This window comes from Schistocerca gregaria, chromosome 10 (assembly GCF_023897955.1).
Source record: "Schistocerca gregaria isolate iqSchGreg1 chromosome 10, iqSchGreg1.2, whole genome shotgun sequence".
In the NCBI taxonomy this organism is placed as follows: Eukaryota; Metazoa; Arthropoda; class Insecta; order Orthoptera; family Acrididae; genus Schistocerca; species Schistocerca gregaria.
This window is the reverse complement of record NC_064929.1, coordinates 199,052,765-199,077,572: the sequence shown is the minus strand read 5'-3', so window position 1 is coordinate 199,077,572 and position 24,808 is coordinate 199,052,765. Positions and strand designations below refer to the sequence as shown.

General features: G+C 42.0%; 1 protein-coding gene across 1 annotated transcript in view; it reads right to left on the bottom strand.

Moving 5' to 3' along the window:
- The window catches only part of LOC126293327 (CDK5 regulatory subunit-associated protein 3), a 69,061-nt gene that overhangs the window by 39,103 nt on the left and 5,150 nt on the right, over nucleotides 1-24,808 (bottom strand). Inside the window, exons 3-5 of the mRNA XM_049986513.1 lie at nucleotides 23,730-23,968; nucleotides 17,966-18,272; nucleotides 10,798-10,919 (exon numbers count right to left, since the gene is read on the bottom strand). Coding sequence (XP_049842470.1) covers nucleotides 10,798-10,919; nucleotides 17,966-18,272; nucleotides 23,730-23,968 — 668 coding nt within the window. The remainder of the gene's footprint in view (nucleotides 1-10,797; nucleotides 10,920-17,965; nucleotides 18,273-23,729; nucleotides 23,969-24,808) is intronic.

Below are 24,808 nucleotides of genomic sequence, written 5' to 3'. Positions count from 1 at the left end.
TAATAGCAGATACAATTAATATACAAAAATTATTAAGTTCACTGAAGAGTTTCTCAGTAAAATAACTGATGAAAGTAGAAAATCTTGACTGTGTGGCATTCTGTGACAATGATACACTACAGTACTTCAGGATGGTCATTGTAGACTGGGGCAATGCATGGCAAAGCCAAGTGAGTGGCAGTCATACTCCATTATTCAGTATCCATGCAGCTCAGTCACAGTCACATCAATACGAGCGAGCACTCACCGAATATGACCCGACAGCTGCAAGGTCGCTTCCACAGGACTTACAAAGGTTGTGATTAGCTACGTCACAACACGGTGCGAGGCATAGTTGTCAGTAAGGGAAGCTCATTGAGCCTTTTCACACTACAACTTCGCAGTCTATCCACAAGTGAGTGAGATCAACAACACCGCATGAGCTGTGCAGGTGGGTGTGTCATCTTCAGCAACTTCCACTAAGCTATGTAAAATTTATTTGCCCTGACTATCACACACTGCAGCTGAGTACGGACCACCCCCATTTCTGCAATGTGCCTGGAGTGCTCTAATTTAGACTGAAACCATTAGTTGAAGGATCTGTCTCAACGTAATACCTGTTCACACATCACATGTTCAAAAATTTTGTTTGTTTCATCTTCTGAAAGAGGAATCAAAACCATACCTATGAGGTGGCACATGGAAAATAGTACATTGTCAACTGACCACCCTGCTAAGATGCAGATGTGTTCATGCCATCTGCACATCCAACCAGATCCATATAGTATGCCAAAAGGAAGGAATATTGGGTTTAACGGTCCATCAACATCGAGGTCATTAGAGACGGAACACAAGCTCGGATTGTGACAAAGATGGGGAAGGAAACTGCTATGTACATTCAAAGGAACCATCCTGGTGTTTGCCTGGAGCGTTTTCGGGAAATCATGGTAGACCTAAACCTGGATGGCCGGATGTTGGTTTCAATTGTAGTCCTCCCAAATGTGAGTCCAGTGTGCTAACCACTACACCACTTCGCTCGGTCATAGTATGAAATTCAGTTCAGTGTGGAACTTGGCCAACACAGGTGCACATTCAGGTAGCAGAGGATTTCTATCGTGTGCACACCATTGCAGCTGTCCAGAGCACAGAGTACCTCAAAAGGAACCACCAATTCTGTGTACCAGACAGAAACACAATACCCAGGTGGATAAAACAACAACATGAGACAGGTTCTCTAAACTTTGTGAATCATTAGGAACATGAAAAAAGTCTGTATGACGAAAAATATACAGTGAGTTATTATAGCTCTGGAACATAGTCCATACTGTTCTCTCAGTTGTCACTCTAGAATATTAAAAACCCACTGCACATCTTTGCAGATGATTGTGAAACATAATTTGAATTTTCAGCAGAAGGGAGCAATAATACTACTGTGTAAAGCAGATAAGTGTAGATCTTCCAGAATCCTTTTTCAGGATCTTTGAATGCTGCACTTTCTACCAATATGTTCCACAAAGCCACAAGCAAAAGAAATGGCTAAATACCAATTTTTGGGTTACCTCAGGAGCCGCCATTAAGAAATGGTGCTTTTATAAGCCACCTAAGGCCCACCAAAGACCACACCCAATGCAAAAGAACCAACCAATTTGCTCAGTTTGCCTGGAGAAGTGTGTGATATTTAAACTTAGACCCTGCACTATAGTATAGCTACAGTATGCCCGTTCTTCCTATATGTATGGAAATGGCTGTGCAAAGCATTTGACGCCTTATCTCTGTGACCAACAGACCCTGGGATATGACACCCCCCACCCCCCTAAAAATTGCATTTTTGCGTGTGGCTTCTTAGAAGAAATTGTCACGCACAGACAGAATATCTAGGTTCTGCAATGAAAAATGGCGTGATACAGAATGAGCAAATAATGTCAGTCATAGGAAAAGTGAATAGCTGACCATTATTACAAATCTAGCACATCTGCAGAGGAGACCACATATACAACTCTTGTGTGACCCCACTATTGTGTACCATTAGAGCGCTCGCAATTCCAGACAGGTTGGATTAAAGGAAGACATCAAAGCAACCCGGAGATGTGATCCTAGATTTGTTACCAGAATGTTTGCTCAACATGCAAGGTTACAGAAATGCTCTGTGAGTGATCTTAGATTGGGATCCTTGGAGGACAGAAGATGAGAAAATTTAGATAACCAGCACTGGCAATTGATTTCAGAATGAATCTAATGCCTGCAACATTCATCTCACTTAAGGACTGCAAGGATAAAATAACTGAGATTATGGCTCGTACAGAAGCATACAATCAATCATTTCCCCTTCATTTCATTTGCAACTGCAACAAAAAAAAGAAATGCCTCCAACGGTACGAAGTGACCTTTGCCATGCACTGCATAGTGACTCTAGGGAGATGTATGTATGTAGATGTGCAATATGGAAAACTGACACAGAGACTTAAATGGCAAATCATCCTAAAAAAATATTCATCCACCCTCCTTAGAAAACAGTGTGGGTGTACGTCTAATCTGAACCTTTATTTCCAAACTCCACAGTCAATGATTCTAATTCTGAGATGTTGATCCAGCACCAGTCAGCCAGTGACTGCCATGTTACAAAATATGATACTTTAATCCTTTTCACGTAAATGAAAAAGGAGGTAAACATCGCGTGCTCCCTTCCCCCAAAACTCCTAATCTGACTCTGTTAACTTCTTTCACCAAGATGATTTTAAAATGAAAAAAATCCAACCAGTCATCAACAGCTGCACCAAAGAAGAAATTAAATGAATTCACTATGAACACAGAAAACACTCAATATTTTAATACAAAAAGTGGCTAGCATCATAATAAAGACATTTGGACGAAGTGGTTTTTAAAACAATTTTCAAAACTGCATTGTTTTATTGTATGCATGGTTATTTATACTTATAAATAAGACACCACAGGCTAGGGGTAATGTCTTTGACTATTAATCAAAACGTCCTACAGCTCGGGTTCAATCCCAGCCACTGCTGGGCTGATTTCTCCGCATGTGCATATGTCTGTGTCACTAAGTCCAACATGATGGTAATGTTGTGGGTGCTGTCCATGCTCTGTAAGAAAGTGGACCATATCATATGTCAGACCTATATATTTCATGCTCATTAGTTCTCGGATGTTTGAAAAGAATGCGTGTACTCTGTGTCCTTTGGTTTGCCAGGTGTCATTTCACTACTCATTAAGTTGTTTCTTCTCAGATTTTTTTGGCCTGTAATTTCCTATAGTTTGTCCTGTCGTCCCTTTTTCATCCAGTGTGCTGCAGCTCTGAAATGTACCGCAATGTCTATTGGGTACATGACCAGGACGACATATAATGTCTCTATAGATGCTGTCCCAAAAGCTACTGACATTCTCAAAATGATGTTCCTCTGTCAGTAGGGAGGGGAGTATCAGCAGACCGGTAACCATGAGAAAAAGACTGAATTCCTAATGAAAGGGTAAGATTCTATGAGTTGGAGTGTTGACTATCAGAAGGGTCAATGTGGTAGGGAAGCTAGAAAATCTGAAAAGGGAAATGAAAAGGAGTTGTCTAGATACAGTGAGGGTCAGTGAAGTGGAGTGGAAGGAAGGTAATGACTTCAGGTCAGATGAATATACTGCATTTACACAAATTTAATGCGCCATTGAGTGCTGCTCTTACCACTGACACAAGCTGCATGGTCCACAGAATATTCACCAAGATAAAACTGTTCATTTCCTCAAAGTAACTAGTATTTAATAACTGAAAGTGTGTTTCACTGTCAGTCAGCGGGCTGAGTAGTCAAATGGGTGGTGGTCTGTGTGACTAGCTACAGTCAGTGTTAAAGAAAATATGTTCTGTGTTTGAAAGACAAATGACGAGAACACAGTGTGCTCTTACAGCATGTTTCTGACCAGTCTAATGCAGCCTGCCACAAATCTCTCTCATGTGCCAAGTCTTCATCTCAGAGTAGCACTTCCTCAATTATTTACTGGATATATTCCAATCTCTATCTTCTCCTACAGTTTTTACCTTTTACAGTTCCATCTAGTACCATGCAAGTTATTCCCTATGCCATATCCTATCATCCTGTCCCTTCTTCTCATTAGTGTTTTCCACATGTTTCTTTCCTCACTCATTCTCTGAAGATCCTCAGTTCTTTCCTATCCAGTCTACTTAATTTTCAACATACTTCTGCAAAATTGTATCTCAAATGCTCCAAAACTCTCCTCTTCTGGTTTTCACACAATTAATTATTCTCTTCTGTACATTACTGTGCTCCAGATGGTACATTCCCAGATATTTCTTCCTAGAATTACGGCCTATATTTGACATTAGTAGCTTCTCTTAGCAAGGGATGTCCTCTTTGGCCGTACTAGTCTGCTTCTTATATCCTCCCTGTGCTGTCTGCCATGCATTATTTTACTTCCAACGCAATTTCATTCCTTCACTTCGTTTACTAAATGGTCTCCAGTTCTGATATTAAGGTTATCACTAATTGCATTTCTACTACTCATTACTTTTTCCTTGGTTGGTTTACTTTCAATCTATATTCTGTGAAAATTATGCTATTCATTTAATTCAACATGTACATCTTCCTCAGTTTCACTGAGGACAGCAAAGCCATCAGCATATCTTATCACTGATATCCCTTCATCCTGAATTTTACTCCAATTCCTGAATCTTTCTTTTATTTCTGTAATTGTTTCCTAGATGTACAGGTTGATGAGTATGGGAGAAAGGCTGCATCCCTGCCTGGTACGCTCCTCAATTGAAGCACTTCCTTTTCGGTTTTCCATTTGCATTGTTTCTCTTAGTTCTTGTGCATATTGTATATTATCCATCTTTCTTAATTTTGGTAACAACGGAACTGGTTGAAAGGAATGGTGTAACAATCATCAAAACTATTTATGGTGGAGCCCTTATCAAATACACATTACAACAGACATCAAATGAGCTTAGTGACATGCTGCAAAGATCTTAACACTTAGGCGCCGACACCCGTGAAAATATGGGCGTGCGCGGCCTGCCCAAAAGTCCGGCACCTGTAATTTTACGGGCACGTGTTCTCGTTCTTCTCCTTCCTTCCTTTGTGTGTTCTTAGAGCTCCCGCTTGTCTGGGAGGTACTGCATGGACTGTAGTTCGAGTATGGGTGACTAGATGGTGCGGGCATGCTGTGGAAGGGTGTGCTTCCCTTTTTATTTGTCGGGTTTTGTGAGCGACAATTTTTCCTGCGCAGTCCCAGTAGCGTCGACACGACCACACAAAAAGCAAAATTGCATCCTAAAATAGTTACAGGAGGTTACTGTAGGTAAGACATACTGTATCCATCATAATTACAATTTTTGTGTAAAATTAAAAAAAATTCCTTCTAGAAAATACAGTGAATATACCTTTGACCAATTTTTTCCTTTTTTCAAAAACAATGTTATAATAACAACACTTGTCAAAAGTATGTATTAATTCAAGAGAAAGGTATTATATATTGTTTTAAACAAAAAAAGTCTACGTTTTTCAAGAAGAGTAATTTTATTGCTACAACTGAAACTTTTCACGAGTTGTAGTAGTTTAAAATATGTTAAAATCAGCCAGTCTTTATGGTAGACACCCGTGCGCAGTGGCTCAGGACCCAAAGTGTTAACAGGTTGATAGGATAATACAAAAGCATAACACAAATACTCACACAAATTATAAGGATATCCTATACAATGCTCCCACAGTTTCTTCCACTTGGCTCCTTTTCCGGGATGGCCCACAGTTCTCATCACAATGTTCTGAATCTCTTCTACAGTTTGGAAATGATGGCCTCTCAATGTGGTTTTAAGTTTGGGGAAGAGAAAAAAGTCTGATGGTGCTATAACAGGAGAACACAGTGAATGGGGCACAACGGAAATTATGATAACTGGGGATCAGGAGTGATGAGTGAGTCAGCGCATTGTAATGATATGACAGCCGAGTCTAGTTTTCCCACAATTCAGGCATCTTCCTGTATGCAGCATCCATCATGCATGCTGGATTCCCGGGTAGGCTTCCTTGGTTACCATCCGACCATGTGGTGCAAATTCCTAACAGACAATGCCTTCATAGTCAAAAAACATAACCAATATCACACTGATCTTTTCCTGACTCATGTGCTTCTGCAAAGACTGTACTGTCATTTCAGTACGCAATCGGAATGTCTCTCCAAAAGTATTGCCAGGTTTGCACATGCGTGCATGTGCATGTGTGTACACGCACATACACACAATGTTCTTCAAGCTCTCTCACTAGCACTTTGGCACTAATCTGATGAGCAGCTTATCACAAGCTCACTTCAGCGGCAGTAGCTCGCTTTCTACAGTCAGAGTGAAATGCGGCAAACGGCAGTTTGTTCTGTAAACACGGTGATACGTGTGTTCACTGGCCACAGTGTGCTCCCTCTGGTGGATGGTGCACTATGTCAAAAATGTCATTCTTTTTGAAACTACTTAGCAATATTCCTGCTACATTGTCTTCTGTTTTTGTTGTGAACGGCCAGTGTCGGTTGGCCAGTCAGTGTGCTCCCTGCCGCCGTTGGATAAGCAGCTGCTGCAGCAAGTCGTATAACCCTAGCTTACTTATTTGTTAGATAGTTTAATTAATTTCTTTGCGTGTTTTTGGGTACTTGCATTGTTTAATTCATATATTTCGGGCGTATTATAGTATTTGACAGTTGTAGCATCGCGCTTTAGTGTTTACTTCGTAGATTCTTATTTAAATTGCATGTGAGTTTCGTATAGGAGGTGCAATTTCGAGTTTTAGTTACTGTAATCGTAAATTCAGCAGACTGTAGCGCAGTCGTTAGGCATTTGTACAGGTTAGCTGATACATTCTTTGTGTGTTCCGCTTGCGTTATCTAGGCACGGACTCGTGTTTCAGTAACTGTTGTTAAACATCAATTAGAATGGACAGGGACTGCGATTGCTGTGTTCGGATGAGGGCTGACTTGGCATCCCTTCGCTCACAGCTGCAATCGGCGCTGACTTCGGTCGCGCAGCTTGAGGCTGTTGCCAATGGGCACCACTGTGGGGAGCCGGACTCGGGTATCACGGGGATGTCAACCTCATCCCGTCTGTCCCCAGATCGGTCTGCCGCTGTGGTTGCCCCGGTTGCTGCCCGCAGTGGGGCTGAGCCCTCGCCTGTGGTTGATTGGGAGGTCGTTCCAAGGTGTGGCAGGCAGCGAAAGGCGTCCCCGGAGGCTGATCAGAAAGCCTCCCCGGTGCGTCTGACAAACCGGTTTCAGGCACTGTCTCTGGCTGAGCCAGATGCAGCCGCCTGCCCTGTTTCAGAGGGTCATTCTCAGCCTTCAAGGTCCGGGCAATCGCAGAGGCTGGGCTTACTGGTAGTTGGGAGCTCCAATGTTAGGCGCGTAATGGGGCCCCTTAGGGATATGGCGGCTAAGGAGGGGAAGAAATCCAGTGTGCACTCGGTGTGCATTCCGGGAGGAGTCATTCCTGATGTGGAAAGGGTCCTTCCGGATGCCATGAAGAGCACAGGGTGCAGCCAGCTGCAGGTGGTGGCACATGTCGGCACTAATGACGTGTTTCGCTTTGGATCTGAGTAAATTCTCTCTGGATTCCAGCGGCTATCTGATTTGGTGAAGGCTGCCGGTCTTGCTTACGAGATGAAGGCAGAGCTCACCATCTGCAGCATCGTTGACAGAACCGACTGCGGACCTTTGGTGCAGAGCCGGGTGGAGGGTCTGAATCAGAGGCTCAGACGGTTTTGCGACCGTATTGGCTGCAGATTCCTTGACTTGCGCCATAGGGTGGTGGGGTTTCGGGTTCCGCTGAATAGGTCAGGAGTTCACTACACTCAGCTGGCGGCTACACGGGTAGCGGAGGCTGTGTGGCATGGACTGGGCAGTTTTTTAGGTTAGAAGGCCTCGGGAAAGTGCGGGATGGGCTGCAATGTCAAAGGGTGCTTGGCAATTACAGGACGTGCTTGGATCAAGGAACAGTCGGAATTATAGTTGTAAACTGTTGTAGTTGCGCTGGAAAAGTCCCTGAGCTTCAAGCGCTAATAGAAAGCACAGAAGCTGATATCGTTATAGGTACAGAAAGCTGGCTAAAGCCTGAAATAAGTTCTGCAGAAATTTTTACGAAGTCTCAGACGGTGTTCAGGAAAGATAGATTCGGCAGAATTGGTGGTGGAGTGTTTGTGTCTGTCAGTAGTGGTTTATCTTGTAGTGATGTCGAAGTAGATACTCCGTGCGAATTGGTGTGGGTGGAGGTTATACTTAACAGCCGAATTAAGTTAATAATTGGCTCCTTCTACCGACCCCCAGACTCCGATGATACAGTTGCGGAACAGTTCAGAGAAAGTTTGAGTCTCGTAACAAATAAATACCCCACTCATACGGTTATAGTTGGTGGGGACTTCAACCTACCCTCGGTATGTTGGCAAAAATACTTGTTCAAAACCGGTGGTAGGCAGAAAACGTCTTCCGAGATTGTCCTAAATGCATTCTCCGAAAATTATTTAGAGCAGTTAGTCCACGAACCCACGCGAATTGTAAATGGTTGCGAAAACACACTTGACCTCTTGGCCACAAACAATCCAGAGCTGATAGAGAGCATCATGACTGATACAGGGATTAGTGATCACAAGGTCATTGTAGCTAGGCTCAATACCATTTCTTCCAAATCCATCAGAAACAAACGCAAAATAATTTTATTTAAAAAAGCGGATAAAGTACCACTAGAAGCCTTCCTAAAAGACAATTTCCATTCCTTCCGAACTGACTATGCGAATGTAGACGAGATGTGGCTCAAATTCAAAGATATAGTAGCAACAGCAATTGAGATATTCATACCTCATAAATTGGTAAGAGATGGAACGGATCCCCCGTGGTACACAAAAAAGGTCCGAACGCTGTTGCAGAGGCAACGGAAAAAGCATGCGAAGTTCAGAAGAACACGAAATCCTGAAGATGGGCTAAAATTTACAGACGCGCGAAATTTGGCACGTACTTCGATGCGAGATGCCTTTAATAGGTTCCACAACGAAACATTGTCTCGAAATTTGGTAGAAAATCCGAAGAAATTCTGGTCGTATGTAAAGTACACAAGCGGCAAGACGCAGTCAATACCTTCGCTGCGCAGTGCCGATGGTACTGTTACCGACGACTGTGCCGCTAAAGAAGAGTTATTGAACGCAGTTTTCCGAAATTCCTTCACCAGGGAAGACGAATGGAATATTCCAGAATTTGAAACACGAACATCTGCTAGCATGAGTTTCTTAGAAGTAGATACCTTAGGGGTTGCGAAGCAACTCAAATCGCTTGATACGGGCAAGTCTTCAGGTCCAGATTGTATACCGATTAGGTTCCTTTCAGATTACGCTGATACTATAGCTCCCTACTTAGCACTCATATACAACCGCTCGCTCACCGATAGATCTGTACCTACAGATTGGAAAATTGCGCAGGTCGCACCAGTGTTCAAGAAGGGTAGTAGGAGTAATCCATTTAACTACAGACCTATATCATTGACGTCGGTTTGCAGTAGGGTTTTGGAGCATATACTGTATTCAAACATTATGAATCACCTCGAAGGGAACGATCTATTGACACGTAATCAGCATGGCTTCAGAAAACATCGCTCTTGTGCAACGCAGCTAGCTCTTTATTTGCACGAAGTAATGGCCGCTATCAACAGGGGATCTCAAGTTGATTCCGTATTTCTAGATTTCCGGAAAGCTTTTGACATCGTTCCTCACAAGCGACTTCTAATCAAGCTGCGGAGCTATGGGGTATCGTCTCAGTTGTGCGACTGGATTCGTGATTTCCTGTCAGGAAGGTCGCAGTTCGTAGTAATAGACGGCAAATCATCGAGTAAAACTGAAGTGATATCAGGTGTTCCCCAGGGAAGCGTCCTGGGACCTCTACTGTTCCTGATCTATATAAATGACCTGGGTGACAATCTGAGCAGTTCTCTTAGGTTGTTCGCAGATGATGCTGTAATTTACCGTCTAGTAAGGTCATCCGAAGACCAGTATCAGCTGCAAAGCGATTTAGAAAAGATTTGCTGTATGGTGTGTCAGGTGGCAGTTGACGCTAAATAACGAAAAGTGTGAGATGATCCACACGAGTTCCAAAAGAAATCCGTTGGAATTCGATTACTCGATAAATAGTACAATTCTCAAGGCTGTCAATTCAACTAAGTACCTGGGTGTTAAAATTACGAACAACTTCAGTTGGAAGGACCACATAGATAATATTGTCGGGAAGGCGAGCCAAAGGTTGCGTTTCATTGGCAGGACACTTAGAAGATGCAACAAGCCCACTAAAGAGACAGCTTACACTACACTCGTTCGTCCTCTGTTAGAATATTGCTGCGCGGTGTGGGATCCTTACCAGGTGGGATTGACGGAGGACATCGAGAGGGTGCAAAGAAGGGCAGCTCGTTTTGTATTATCGCGTTATAGGGGAGAGAGTGTGGCAGATATGATACACGAGTTGGGATGGAAGTCATTACAGCATAGACGTTTTTCATCGCGGCGAGAGCTTTTTACGAAATTTCAGTCACCAACTTTCTCTTCCGAATGCGAAAATATTTTGTTGAGCCCAACCTACATAGGTAGGAATGATCATCAAAATAAAATAAGAGAAATCAGAGCTCGAACAGAAAGGTTTAGGTGTTCCGTTTTTCCCGCTCGCTGTTCGGGAGTGGAATAGTAGAGAGATAGTATGATTGTGGTCCGATGAACCCTCTGCCAAGCACTTAAATGTGAATTGCAGAGTAGTCATGTAGATGTAGATGTACTGCAATAGACAGACATATGACTGACTTACTTCAGTGTCTCCTGCGCCAGACTTGCCAGTATCATCCTCCAGGCCAAAATCAAGAACAGGCTCCTCTACCTGGACTGGAGGCTCTCCGTATGTCCACTCATAAGTTGTTGTATCACCATGGTCTAGAAAAATCAAAATATTCCTTCATTCCAAAATGGCAGCCTGACATCACAAGAAAAGTGGTCCTGCTAACTTCAGAACAGCTAAACAAGCTGAGCACATAAGCAGAACATAATGGCAACTACAATAACAAATATAGTTCACAGATTTGAAAAAGTGATAAGAAAGGTAGGGAAATGGTATAACGGGAGTAGGGCTTGATGTCAATACAAAGGAAGGGCAGAGGGTGAGTTACCATGAACAGTTCAGCAGTAAATTTCTTATGGGTCAGAATACACAGCAAATCAAAGCCACAAACAGTTCAGGTGTACATGCCAATGACACAAGCAGATGGTGAAGAGATAAAGAACATGGATATATGAGAATTCTGAACAGGTAACTCAATATGTATAGAAAGATGATGCTCCAACAATCATGGGAGACTAAAATGTGGTAATAGGGGAAGGAATAGAAGACAGAATCAGACTGAGTTCTGCAATAAATTTTAGCTAGTAATGGTGTATACACTTTTCAAACATTGCAAAACAAATAAGTATATTAATAAAAGGCCTGGAGACATGGAAAAATTCCAGATGGTTTATGTCCTGATAAGACAGAGAGTTTGAAATCAAATGCAAGATTGCATAGCGTACTAAGGAGCAGATATAGACGTGGATCACTATTTAGTAATGATGAAGAGTAGACTGAAGTTGAACCGAATCATCTGGAAGAATCAGTGTGGAATGAAGTGGAATACTGACCACCGGGGAATGATGAGTTGTGTCAGAAATTAAGGTTGAAGATATTGTGATGATGAATACCACAAGAGGCAGTTCCACGAGGAGGAATGGCTGTCTCTAAAATGGACAATCACAGACAAGTTGCAAGGAAGGCAACTGCAAATAAACTGTGCAGAACAGAAGAAATACTTCAAGTTGTCGACAAAAGAAGGAAATACAAAAACTTACTTTATTGTGGGACCTGCAGTATATATTATGTCAAGTAGGACATTATGCAGAGAAATGGAAAACAATATGGTGCCTCATATTTTATTTTGGTATTTCAGCTTCACTGTCTTCATCAGTACATGTCCTAATGTTGTAGATGGACATATGTCAACATTTTGAGTTAACCATTATTGCTGTCTGTAGTAGTTGGTTGTAATATTATTTTCAGCACCTAGCTGTCAAAACTGAATTTCTACAACTATCAAATAGTAAAAATGAGTTACAATATAATTCAACAGCAAATTATTGAACAACTTTAAAACATTGCTGAAAATCGTATTACAACCAACAACTACAGACAGCAATAATGGGTTACTCAAAGTTGACAAATGTCCATCTATGTTACGACATGTACTGATGAAGGCAATAAAGCCAAAATAAGGCGATACACTAATATGAAATACCAAGCAGCATACCGTTTTCCAGTTCTCTGCATAAATACAAAAATATTCAGGGAGACAGGAACACAACAGTATAGGTCACTTAGGAATGAAAGAAATAGGAAGTGCAGTAAACGTGAAATGGTTGCAGGGAAAATGAGGAGAAATCAAAAATGGAATGGACATTGGAAGAACTGATTCAGTGTATAGAAAAGTCAAACCAATCTTCAGTGAAACTACATGCAAGGGTGGTGACATTAAGAGTGCAATGGTAATTCCACTGTTAAATATGGAGGAGTTAGTGGATGGTTGGAAAACATACAGTGAAGGCCTCTATGAAGGGGAGAACTTGTCTGATGATGCAGTAGAAGAAGAAATGGGAGTTAATATGGAAGACAAAGGGGATAGAGTATTAGGAGTCAGAGTTTAACAGAGATTTGGATGACTTGTGATTAAATAAGTCACAAGGGGTAGACAGCATTCCTTCAGAATTTCTAAAACCATTGGGGAAAGCAGCAACCAGCAACTATTCAAGTTGGTGTGTAGAATCCATGAGACTAGGGGCACACAATCAGACTTTCAAAAAAATATGATTTACAACTGTAACACAATCAGCTTAACAGCTCATGCATCCAAGCCACTGACAAGAATAATATAAAGTAGAATGGAAAAGAAAACCGAGGCTCAGTTAGATGACAATCAGTTTGTGTTTCAGAAATGTAAAGGCACTAGGGAGACAGTTCTGACACTGCAACTTATAAAGAAAGCAGAAATTAAGAAAAACAACAACATGTTCAAAGTACTTATCAACCTGAAAAATGCATTCAACAATGCACAATTCTGCAAGATGCTCAAAATTCTGAAAAAATTCTGAGTTATAGGGAAAAATGGGTAGTATACAATATGTGCAATAACCAAAAGGGAACAACATGAATGGGAAACCAAGAACGAAGTGCTCAGTTGACACCAATTAAGACAAGGATGTAGCCTTTTACCCCTGTTGTTCCATCTATATGTTGAAGCACTGATGGAAATAAAAGTAAGGTTCAAGAGTGGGATTGAAATTCACATTGAAAGGATATAAATGATAACATCACTGAAGACATTGCTGTCCTCAGTGACCGGGAAGTAGAATCACGGGACTTGCTGAATGGAATGGACAGTCTAATGAGCACAGAATATAGATTTCAGAGTAAACTAGAGAATGAGAAAAGTAACGGGGAGTAGAAGAAGCTAAGGAATTCTGCTACATTAGAAACAAAATAACATATGATGGATGAAACGAGGAGGACATAAAAAACACAAGCAAAGAGGGCATTCCTGGACAAAAGATGTAGCCTAGTGTCAAATACAGGCCTTAATCTGAGGAAGGAATTTCTGAGAATGTACGTTTGGAGCACAGCAATGTATGGCAGTGAATCATGGACTGTGGTAAAATTTAAAAGAAGAGAATCAAATGGTTTGATATGTGGTTCTATAGAAGAATGTTGAAAACTGTGTGGACTGATAAGGCACGGAATGAGGAGGTTCACCACAGATTTGACAAAGAAAGGAACATTTAGAAAAAACTGACAAGAGACGCAGTATGATACAACATGTGTTAAGACATCAGGGAGTAGCTTCCATGGTACTAAAGAGAGCTGAAGATGATTATAGTTCAGAAAAATAATAGAAATGTGCTGTCAATGGCTTTCCCAATGTAGTAGATTTTGCCAAGATTCTTGGGTTTTACACTGTTTCATGTTGGTGGAACTTCACAATATTTCTATGGAACACCAGCTTCAGACGGGATACTAACCAATATGTTTAAATCTTGAGTGTGCATCCATTAAATAACAGCCAATAATACTGATGCCTTGATAACAGTGTGCCTTGTCCAAAGGCAATTTAAATAGGCTAACAGATACATTTTAGCATGATCAGTGTTGGACTTGACAACTTGCTGAAGTCTTATCCTCTGTCTTTGTTTACCAAGTTAGCAGCTGTTTTACACTGACAGCCTGTTTCACATTGCCACTTGCACGAAACTGTAGCTTCCTGTTCATACCATATCCGCAATATTCACTGAGTCTGGCGCTCTTTTTAAAACTAAAGGAACCACCGATTAGAAAGCATTTAATCAGTGATTCAAGGTGGCTGCAGTGGTGGAAAACTTTTTCCAGGACTAAATTAAGAACTTCTAGAACCATGGCATACAATGAGAGTCAACATGCACGTATTGTATGTAGAGATGGACTAATAAAAGTGAAAAATTTGAGATTGCTAATTTTTTCCTCTATCCAAAGGTACAAACTTTACAAACACTACTGTATTTTAGTCTTACTGTAACTCATTTTGAAGCATGCTTTCAAATGTGCTTTGTTCAGTTCTTCCACTTGCTATTGAAATAATTTCTGAACTAGAGGCAAGCAGTACAATGTCATCAGCAAAATAAAGATGGTTCAGATATGTTTCACAACACATATTCCTTCGTTATATCAGTTTAAGTATCTGAAAAATTATTTCACGATTGCTGAGAACATTTCTGGTGACATAGAATTTCCTTGTCTTACTTATTTTCCAATTTTGAATTTTTCACAATCTTGATGATGACTGATCGAAGCTGTAGCATTGACATACATATTCTTCAGTATGAGGAGGAACCACTAGTTTGAATTGACATATTGTTTTTCCAATATTACTCAGTGCACATTTTGTTGAACCTGAGTCAAGACCTTTCTGAAAGGCTTTTAAATTCCAGACAGAGTGGTAATTCACACTTACTACTGCTTAATTCTATAAATTTGTTTACAATTTACAAATGGTCCACTGTAAAGGATACCGCTCAATGAAACTGAAAAACAAACACACACACACACACACACACACACACACACACACACACACACACACACACACACACACACACACACACCTAGCAGCTCAAAGGGAGGCAGCAGATGTATTGACTGGGAATACAGGAGGGAGGGGTGGCAGGTGCGTGGGCTAAGCAAGTGGCACGGGGCAATGAGGTATGCTGTACAACACAGATGGTGTGGAGGCACAGACTCAGAGGGGCTGACATGACACAGAAAGAGGAAACTGTTGGGTAGAGCTTTGTGGGGACAGTGAAACCAGAATGATTACAATGGTGAAGCATATATTGCAAGGATAACTCCCATCAATGTAGCTCATGAAAAACTGATGTTTGAGGGAAGGATTAAGACAATGTGAGCTCTGGAGCTGAAAAAAATATGGGACTCAGCTGGAGTGTACACATCATTGAGAAAAAACTAAATTACAAGGGCTCATTTCAGACAGTTTGACCACGTCCAACAAATGAATATGGGAAGGGTATCAAAACAACTACATACCTACAGACATGATCAGCAGTAAGCCCAAGGAAAAGACGACTGGACCAAGTGAAGAATTATATAGGTCCAAGAGCAGTCATCTAGTACAGAGTCCTGAGAGAAAACTCGCACATGAACAACCACAAGGTGGAGAGCACTTATAAACTTGGAGAACAGTGGGAAACTAATGGTGATGGCGATGGCGATGGTGATGGTGACTAATAGTTTGTCTGGTGAGATTACAAATCTATGGATGTGTGTATGAAAGAGGTAATACACTGACCTGACAAAAGTCATGGACTTCCTCCTAATATCATGTCGGACCCCTCCTGCCTGTTACAGTGCAGCAATTCAACAAGTGATGGATTCAACAAATTGTTGGAAGTCCCCTACAGAAATACCGACCCATGCTTCCTCTATAGCCACCCATAATTGCTAACATGTTGCTGGTGCAGGATGTTGTGCACTGACCTCTTGATTATGTCCCGTAAATGTTCTATGGGGTTCAAGTCGGGTGACCTAGGTGGCCAAATCATTCGCTCAAATTGTCCAGAATGTTCTTCAAACCAATCGTGAACAACTGTGGCCAGATGACATGGTGCATTGTAATCAATAAAAAATTCCATCGTTTGGGAAGATGAAATCCATGAATGGCTGTAAATGGTCTCCAAGTAGCCAAATGTAACAATTTCCTGTCAATGATTGGTTCTGTGTAAACAGAGCCCACACCATCATGGAGCCACCACCTGCTTGTAGAGTACCTTGGGTCCATGCCTTCCAGGGGTCTGCACACAATCAAACGAGCCCTACGCTCAGCTCTTATCACCTGAAATTGGGACTCATCTGACCAGGCCAGCAGTATAAAGTTATCTAGGGTGCAACCAATACGGTCACAAGCTCAGGAGAGGTGCTGCAAGTGATGTCACACTGTCAGTGAAGGCTCTCGCATCAATCACCTGTTGCTGTATCCCATTAATGCCAAATTTCACCACACTGTCTTAGTGGCTGTGTTCATTATATATCCCATATTGATCAGCAAAGGTCGCTGCTCTCGGTTGCTGAGTAAGGGTTGGTTGGTTGGGCGGATTAAAAGAGAGGGGAAAGGGACCAAACTACAAACTCATCAGTCCCTTGTTCCAAATAAAACAATGCCGCATGTGTGAGAATAAGACAAACAAGACTGACAACTCAAAACAGAATGAAAGGAAAAATTCACAAGAACAGTGAAGGGCAACAAACATGTAAATGGACAAAAGAGGACAAGACAACCACGGAAACACAAGAAACGGGATGAAGAGATTAAAACAACAAAGCAGATTACCATGGCTGGCTGACCATGAGAGTAAAAAAGGAGAAGCCAGCCACTCTGAAACACATTAAAAACTTCACCCTAGATGTATTAGGATGGATGACACAGGACAAAGGACATGGGCGAAAACTTAGATCAAATGACAAAACCCACCCTCACGAATAAAACGTAAAACTAAATCAGCCAATGAGGCTTTGTCACATAAAATTAGCGGCAACGAGTTTGGTAACCCAAGATTTCATTGCTGGGCAGTTAAAGTGGGGCAGTGGACCAGAATATGGTCCATTGTTAACCGGGCACCACACCACCACTCGGGCGGATCTTCACGGCGCAGGAGGTAACCGCGGGTCGCCCAAGCGTGGCCAATGCGGAGCCAGCAGAGGACAACTGATTCCCTGCGAGAGGCCCGCATGGAAGACTTCCTCTGAGTGAAGGCTGTCAGCCATTGCATTGCCCGTGATGGGAGGTGATGCCTGAAACTTGGTATTCTTGGCATGCTCCTAACACTGTGGATCTCAGAATACTGAAGTCCCTAATGATTTGCAAAATGGAATGTCCCATGTATCTAGTTCCAATTACCATCTCACATTCACGGCCAGTTAATTCCCATCGTGTGGCCGTAGTCACATCAGAAATCATTTCACATGAATCACCTGTGTACAAATAGCAGCTCTGCCAATGCACTACCCTTTCGTACCTCGTGTCTGTGACACTACACCATCTGTATACGTGCATATCACTATCCCATGACTTTTGTCATCTCAGAGTAGAAATGAGTCAACAGTATTTATATCATGTACATTCATTCAGATATATTTAGGTTCATGGCTGTGATAGTACACTCCAAAGTGAAAAACAAGGTACTAAGTAAGAATGTGAATGATATATCATAATGATGTGGAATGAGACAATCTGATATAATTTTTTGTTATTTGAGGGTAGGTGCATAAACTAACTAGCTGCTATTCTGGCCCTGTTGAAGCTCATTATTTTAAATGCAACACATGTCAGAGAAGTGTAAATATGTTGATGAAGCCTTGCCTATAATGTGTTTGAGTAGCTGCAGCCTCTCACTGCAGCCCGGTGCCACAAAGCTGACAAACTCATTGTAGAAGGTGACGGCTTCCTTCAGCGCTGCGGCCTTCGCAGCCAGCTGGGCGTTGGCACGTGGCAACTCCGACAACCTCTCCACCAGCTCGGAGCGGAGCGTCGCCTTCCACGTCTTGGCGTCGCCCGACCCGGACTTCGCCTCGGGAGCGGAAATGCCCAGCTGCCGGCACTGCGCGGCGAGCTCCGAACGCACGGAGCCCTCAGCCTTAATGTATTCTGCTTCCTTCTTGTCACATTCCTGCAAAATTGGACGATTCCTTTTCTACTGTGACCGATCTACTGTTCAATTAAAATTATGTTTCGACTACTACTTCATTTACACATACACAATAACAAAACAAATAACAGATCTAATAAACTATGACCTAACAACAAGTTACTGTTTGTGTTGCTCTCAGATGTCCAGCTAGGTGCTGTTGTTTATGAAACATGATGTTTCCTGTAGAATGAGCATCTTTTGTACATCCTGCCTCTTTTATATTCTTATCACTCCCCTTCCCTCATCATGCGCCTGCACACTGTGTTGGGTAAAGTGTTGAGAGAACAGCTGTGGTCGAATTCTGAGCACGAACTCCAGCTCACCTGTGTTTACACTGCCCCTGTCAGGCCCAGAAGTCACGCACAGCCAACATTGTGACTTCAGACAGCTAGGTGTTGTGTCTCACACTTTACTGAAAGTGAAGCACTGTCCCTACTGATCACCCTTCTTTAGAACGCAACCCCAAAATAATTAAGTCTCTCTGAGCACTCCAGTTTGTTTATATTTTGTTCAGTCCCTGTAGCTATTCAGTGTTCTGCAATCACAGATTTTGCTAATCTCCTGTGCTCCTGTCACCTTTCTTCGGCATTCTGCACAGTCTGCCAAATGTAGGCATTATCACATTTGCACGGAATACAGAATACACCCACTTTATGGAGTATCAAGTCATGTTTCATCATCCTAATGGTGCACATTGTCAGAGGTGGTCAGAAAATGCATTTAATGTTACACCAAGCCAAGATTCTATCAATTTATTAGAAGACATTTTGAAGTATTCTCCTTGGCTGTTTTTGACTAGTATTCACTTGCATGATTGGCCAATTTCAGCCTTATAAGCCATTTTCAAGCACAGTAGGCACCTATATACTGTACAATTGTCTGTGTCTAAAACAGAGGAATAACCAACCAGAAAATAAGCAATAAATAAGGTGCAAGAATCGAATTAAAACCAACAGCTTACTGTGTGCAGAAACAGTCATCTTCATAACAAACACCATGTCACCATGTTATAGGACACTATAATGTACTCACTTCTGATGTCCAACACCAACTCCTGATCAGCTATTCCATCATTTTATATACAGATAATTTTACAATACATTGACAACTACTGCACTTGAAAATTGTCTGTAAGGTCAAAATTGGCCTTGTGCAAGATTTAATAATGTGAATACCTGTCAAAAACAATCGAGATGGAAAACTTCAAAATGTCTTAACAAATATACAACTGTGGTATCCCACACGAAGAAAATGATTGAGGTTCTGCCAGTTCTGTTCGATACTGTGTCAGCGTACAGCAGATACACCACTGTCTTATCCTCCTCCTCTTTCTCTACTCTCTGTGTCTGTCTTCTGCCTGAAAACATTTCAGGTTTGTCTCCCATCATAACTGCTTTTCTTGGCTAAATCCTTAATTTGATCAAACTCCCTTGGCAGGCTTCCTTTGTTCAATATTGCACAAGCCCTGTGGACCAGTGCACAAAGCACAGCCTTATGCTGTGGAGGGTGGTGGCAAATGGAACTGTGGAGATATAAATATTAGTTTGGGCAGCTTTCCAGTGCACACCGTGTCTCTCAGTCTTGTCCACATTGCACTCAACTATGACATCCAAACAGGGGAGCTGCCATTCTCTTCCACATCAACAGTGAATTCGATGCTGGGGAACAGAGAATTCAGGTGTTAGAGATTCCTGGAGCCCTTCACTCCCATGTGGCTACACCACAACAATGTTTCTGAAAAAGCATACAGGCTTCAGTGCAAGTTTTGCAACCTGCAACTGGCTACTAAAGAAGAGAAATAAACATATAACCCATTTTTATAAACAATCTGTGCTTACATGTTGACATTACTCCTCCACAAAGTTTCCTCATATATTCAAACATTTGTCGTACCACGGCACGAGCTCCTTTGTCAATGAATGGAGGCACCTGCTGCTTCAGCCCCTTGTTGAAGTCATCATCGAGCTCACTGTCAGTTACGAAGTGTCGAACTCCCAGCTAGGCCTTCATCTTGCAGAAGAGATGAAAGTGGCTTGGTGCTAGAAATGAACTATAGGGAAGATGCTGAAAAATCTCTCAGACATAAAGTCTTCAATTTTTCCGTACTTTGATTAGCAGCATGGGCTCATCTATTATTGTGAAGGACAATGATTGCTTGAGTAATCATCCTACACCATTGTTTCAGCTTGATCTTTGGAGTGTCTAACAAAAAGCCTCTTACTCTTGTAAAATCTGTTGTCAAAATTCCTTTGCTACTCCAAGAAACTATAAATATTATTTTGCAATTTTACAACATCTCCTTACATTTTTTGCACTTATTGGGAGAATGGCTGTGTATCCAACATTTGGAATGTTGCTTTGTTTTAGAGTTCACATCCTGCACCTGCACCTTAATTCAGTCGTGGTTCTGTTCAGAAATTCTCCCCCTCTTCTGGTAGTGCAGTAGAAATTTCACAGTTGAACCCATTCTTTCCATTTTCTTAACATCAGTTAGACATATTTTGTTGACCACTACAAACAACACTTACAGTATCCTAATCTCTCCTTCATGATGATAAACAGTATTGTCCTTGTTATCAAAGGCATATCTTCATTAAGTTTGAAAATTACGAACAGACATCTCGCATGCACAACTTCGTTAACATGTTGCGCAAGTTCACCAGTCACATCTGAATGTCTTCGCCAACCACTTTCGTCATAGTCGGCCGCGTGGCCAGCCTTTAATCTTCTGCACCACACCCTAACAAAATCATCAGTCATAACCCACTCCCGTACAAATGACACAATTGACGATGTATCTTTATGGCAGGCAGCGAATGACAGAACTGTAGTAACTCACAGATTACCTCACCCACCAATCACAGCTGACATAAGTCGGGCCAGTACAGCACATACATCGTGTGCCAACATTCAAACAGCATGCCTGAAACTGCACGAGGTGGCTGCCAGGGGTAGCCCAATCACTGACGGCCATCACCAGCTCTGCCACACACGCACAGCACACCGGTGGCACACAGTGTGGATTGTGTCTTCGTAAGAGTATGCACAAGCCTCTGGGACCTCAGCTGTTACACATGTTCTGGTCCCGGCAATGGACACATCCCAGTATGGGGTGGGAGCAGTCTTGACCCATCACAGTTCAGATGGTTCTGAACAGCCTTTTGCCTTTGCATCAAAAACAATCAACTTAGCTCAGCAACATTACTCTTAGGTGGAAAAAGCAGTTCTTGCTATTGCCTATGCCTTAAAAAATCATGTATTCTTGTGCAGTGCAAAACTTCATTTAATTACCAGCCATAAGACCTCGGTTTTCCTGTTTAGCCACTCGTTATCTTTACCGGACAAAGCCACTCATCATCTTCAGCATTGGACTGCATTCTTGTCACAGTAAAATGATACGTTGCTTCACGACATCTGAGTGTGGGTGCTCTGTGCTAGTCCACTGTGGTCCCTGACTCACGATTCAACCTAGAGGCACTGATTTGTTTTCAACTGGATATGGAAGCGAGGCACAAGGTGGATGGCTTCACCATGACCTGTTACCTTATTGCCTCTGTTTTAGTGGCAGATCTGGTGCTCTGGCAGGTTCATATGCCTGATAAAATGTGGGTTGTCAGACGGTCCGCCGTGGTAAAGTTCCGCAGACCCAAATAAATCCAAAAAATATAATAGCAAGCTTAATAAAAAATATAAAAGAGTAAAAATCACCACTAAAAAATTAAAGCCAAAACTATCAGTCATCAGACATGTTTTGGAATTTTTATGCATCATGCCATCGCCTCTCCCTCTTGGACAGCATTATTCTCCTGTCAATGGAAGGGCTTACTCCCCACATTGTGGTTCCAGTGGCTCTGCAGTGGGATATCCTCCATGTATTACATCAGGGTCACTAGGGGCTGTTTCGCACATAACTGTTGGCTCCGTGTTTTGGGTGGGCACCAATAGAGTAATGGAATGCCTTGTTGCAACCTGCTGGAAGTGTAGGGATAGGCAGGCAGCACCACACAATGTTGGTTTGCCATGGCCGCCTAGCACAGGAGCTTGGGAAAGAATCCACATTGATTTCACTTGTCCTTCTTTTGGTAAATGATGCTTTTTCTCTGTTTCCTTATATCATTCATTGTACAACAGAAACAGCAGATGAAACTGTCAAGGTCCTGTCAGAGATACGCTGCATAGAAGGATTGCCTTGCACCCCAGATTCAGGCCATGGTTTTAAGTTTGTGGCACAACCTTTCAAGAACTTTTGTACCCACAATCACAGCACACAGTTGAACAGCAAGGCAGAAAATCCTGTCTGAACATTTAAGATACAGATGTGCAAGTCCCTAGAAGATTTCCCAGTTGAGGAGACACCTTCATTTTTTAAAGTTCTTACAGGATCCAGAATAAGATTTTCACTCTACAGAGAAGTCTGCGCTGATATGAAACTTCCTGGCAGATTAAAACTATGTGCCGGACCGAGACTCGAACTCGGGACCTTGCCTTTCGCGGGCAAGTGCTCCACCAACTGAGCTATCCAAGCATGACTCACACCCCGTCCTCACAGCTTTGCTTCCGCCAGTACCTGGCCTCCTACCTTCCAAACTTTACAGAAGCTCTCCCGCGAACCTTGCAGAACTAGCACTCCTGAAAGAAAGGATATTGCGGAGACGTGGCATAGCCACAGCCTGGGGGATGTTTCCAGAATGAGATTTTCACTCTGCAGTGGAGTGCGCACTGATATTCTTTCTTTCAGGAGTGCTAGTTCTGCAAGGTTCGCAGGAGAGCTTCTGTAAAGTTTGGAAGGTAGGAGGCGAGGTACTGGCAGAAGTAAAGCTGTGACGACGGGGCGTGAGTTGTGCTTGGGTAGCTCAGATGGTAGAGCACTGGTCACCGACCACAATCACCATTTCCATCGTGCACACACAGCACTACACTAGTAACTCCTGTCAAGGATAGTGTCTTTATAAGGACATGCATGGACTTCCTGGTACTCATTTAAATGTGTTTGAGGCATGTTGTATTCTTTCTGATATCACTCTGTGACCCAATAAATTTTATCTCTTTTGCGGCCGTGTGTTTCCTTGTGCTCCTAGTTAGAACAAGAATGTACCTCACAACTTGTAGAAGATGCAATAACATCACTCATTTCAATTCTTGCATTACACACTGATGAACAACAGAGAGCTGACTGATGCAACGACATCCAAAAGCTCCAATTCCAACCATAAAAGCCAACCAGATTATAATTTATGAACAGTCCTCTTAGTCTGAAAACAACTTCCATATGTTATAAACAGATCTGTACACTAATTTCCCAATTTGTGTGATGGGTGCTTTGAAATGAAGTGTACCTGCAACCATATCCCTCCCTAAAACCTCACCTTTCCCATTTATTTTCACAGTACTTTTCCCAGAAGCATAGTTTTAAGCAATATGTTACTTGCAACATACCTCCTGCAACTCTCCACATTTGGCAATCTGCTTCTTCAAGCCTGGAACTTCATAAGTGACATTACGTATCAGCATCTGGGCGGCATCTGCGAGGTATACATTGTCCTTCTCGTACAGACGCAGAACTTCTTGCCAGTCCTTCATGCGCTTCGAGCCGTACGATCCAAAGAAATTACGGCTGTCGGCCTCTGTCTCCTTCAGTATCTCCACAATCTTCTTACAGTGGAAATAATTTATGTCTGAACAGAAAAACATATTTCACAACTGGAAAGGATCAAAACTGTAAGCTCTACATATTTAAAAAAGTTATTTTAATTTCATAAGTGTGACCATTATATAAAGAAACATTCTTATTTAGCAAATTGGGGCTGCAAAGTCTATTCATATACTACTGGTTTCAAATTACAAAGAGCTTATCTTCAGTTCTAGCCTTGCTAAAATGCAAAATATAGATTTCGAAGCTAATCAGCCTCCAAAAGCCAAAGGCACTCAGACAAGAGAAAGGATTATTACAATAATCATACATTCCAGATAATTCACTACATATTAATCAACTCTAGAAATAAATGGGGGATATGTAATCAAAGCCAACTGTAGGAACACAGGCATGGTGGTTTCAGGAAAGTGGTATGTGAGCAATTTATCTATGAAAACAATATTGTGACGATAGAAATGGACTCAACAAAGAAGTTTCAGAAGATCTGGAAAGGTAAAATTGATTTAACAGAATTTTCATTCACACTGAATGTGAACTTTAGGCTGATTAATATGAACCCAAAGACATCACAGACCAAAGCCCACATAAAGCAATATGAAGAAAGGGCCATATGTACACAATGTGGGAATACTGTGCCAGAGTAACACAGTGACTCTACAAAGCAGGCTTGCATGGCTGGTATTCATGTCCTTGGTGAATTTTGTTTTATGAGCACTGTTTCATACATCAAGATGTATATAGATAGTACCTTACAAATATACAGTGAAGCTTCAGGTTTGATTCTCTACTGGGTCAGAGATTTTGTTTTTTTTTCGAGGAGTGGGTCTTTGTAGTGCCCTAATCATTTCATCTCATCTTCATC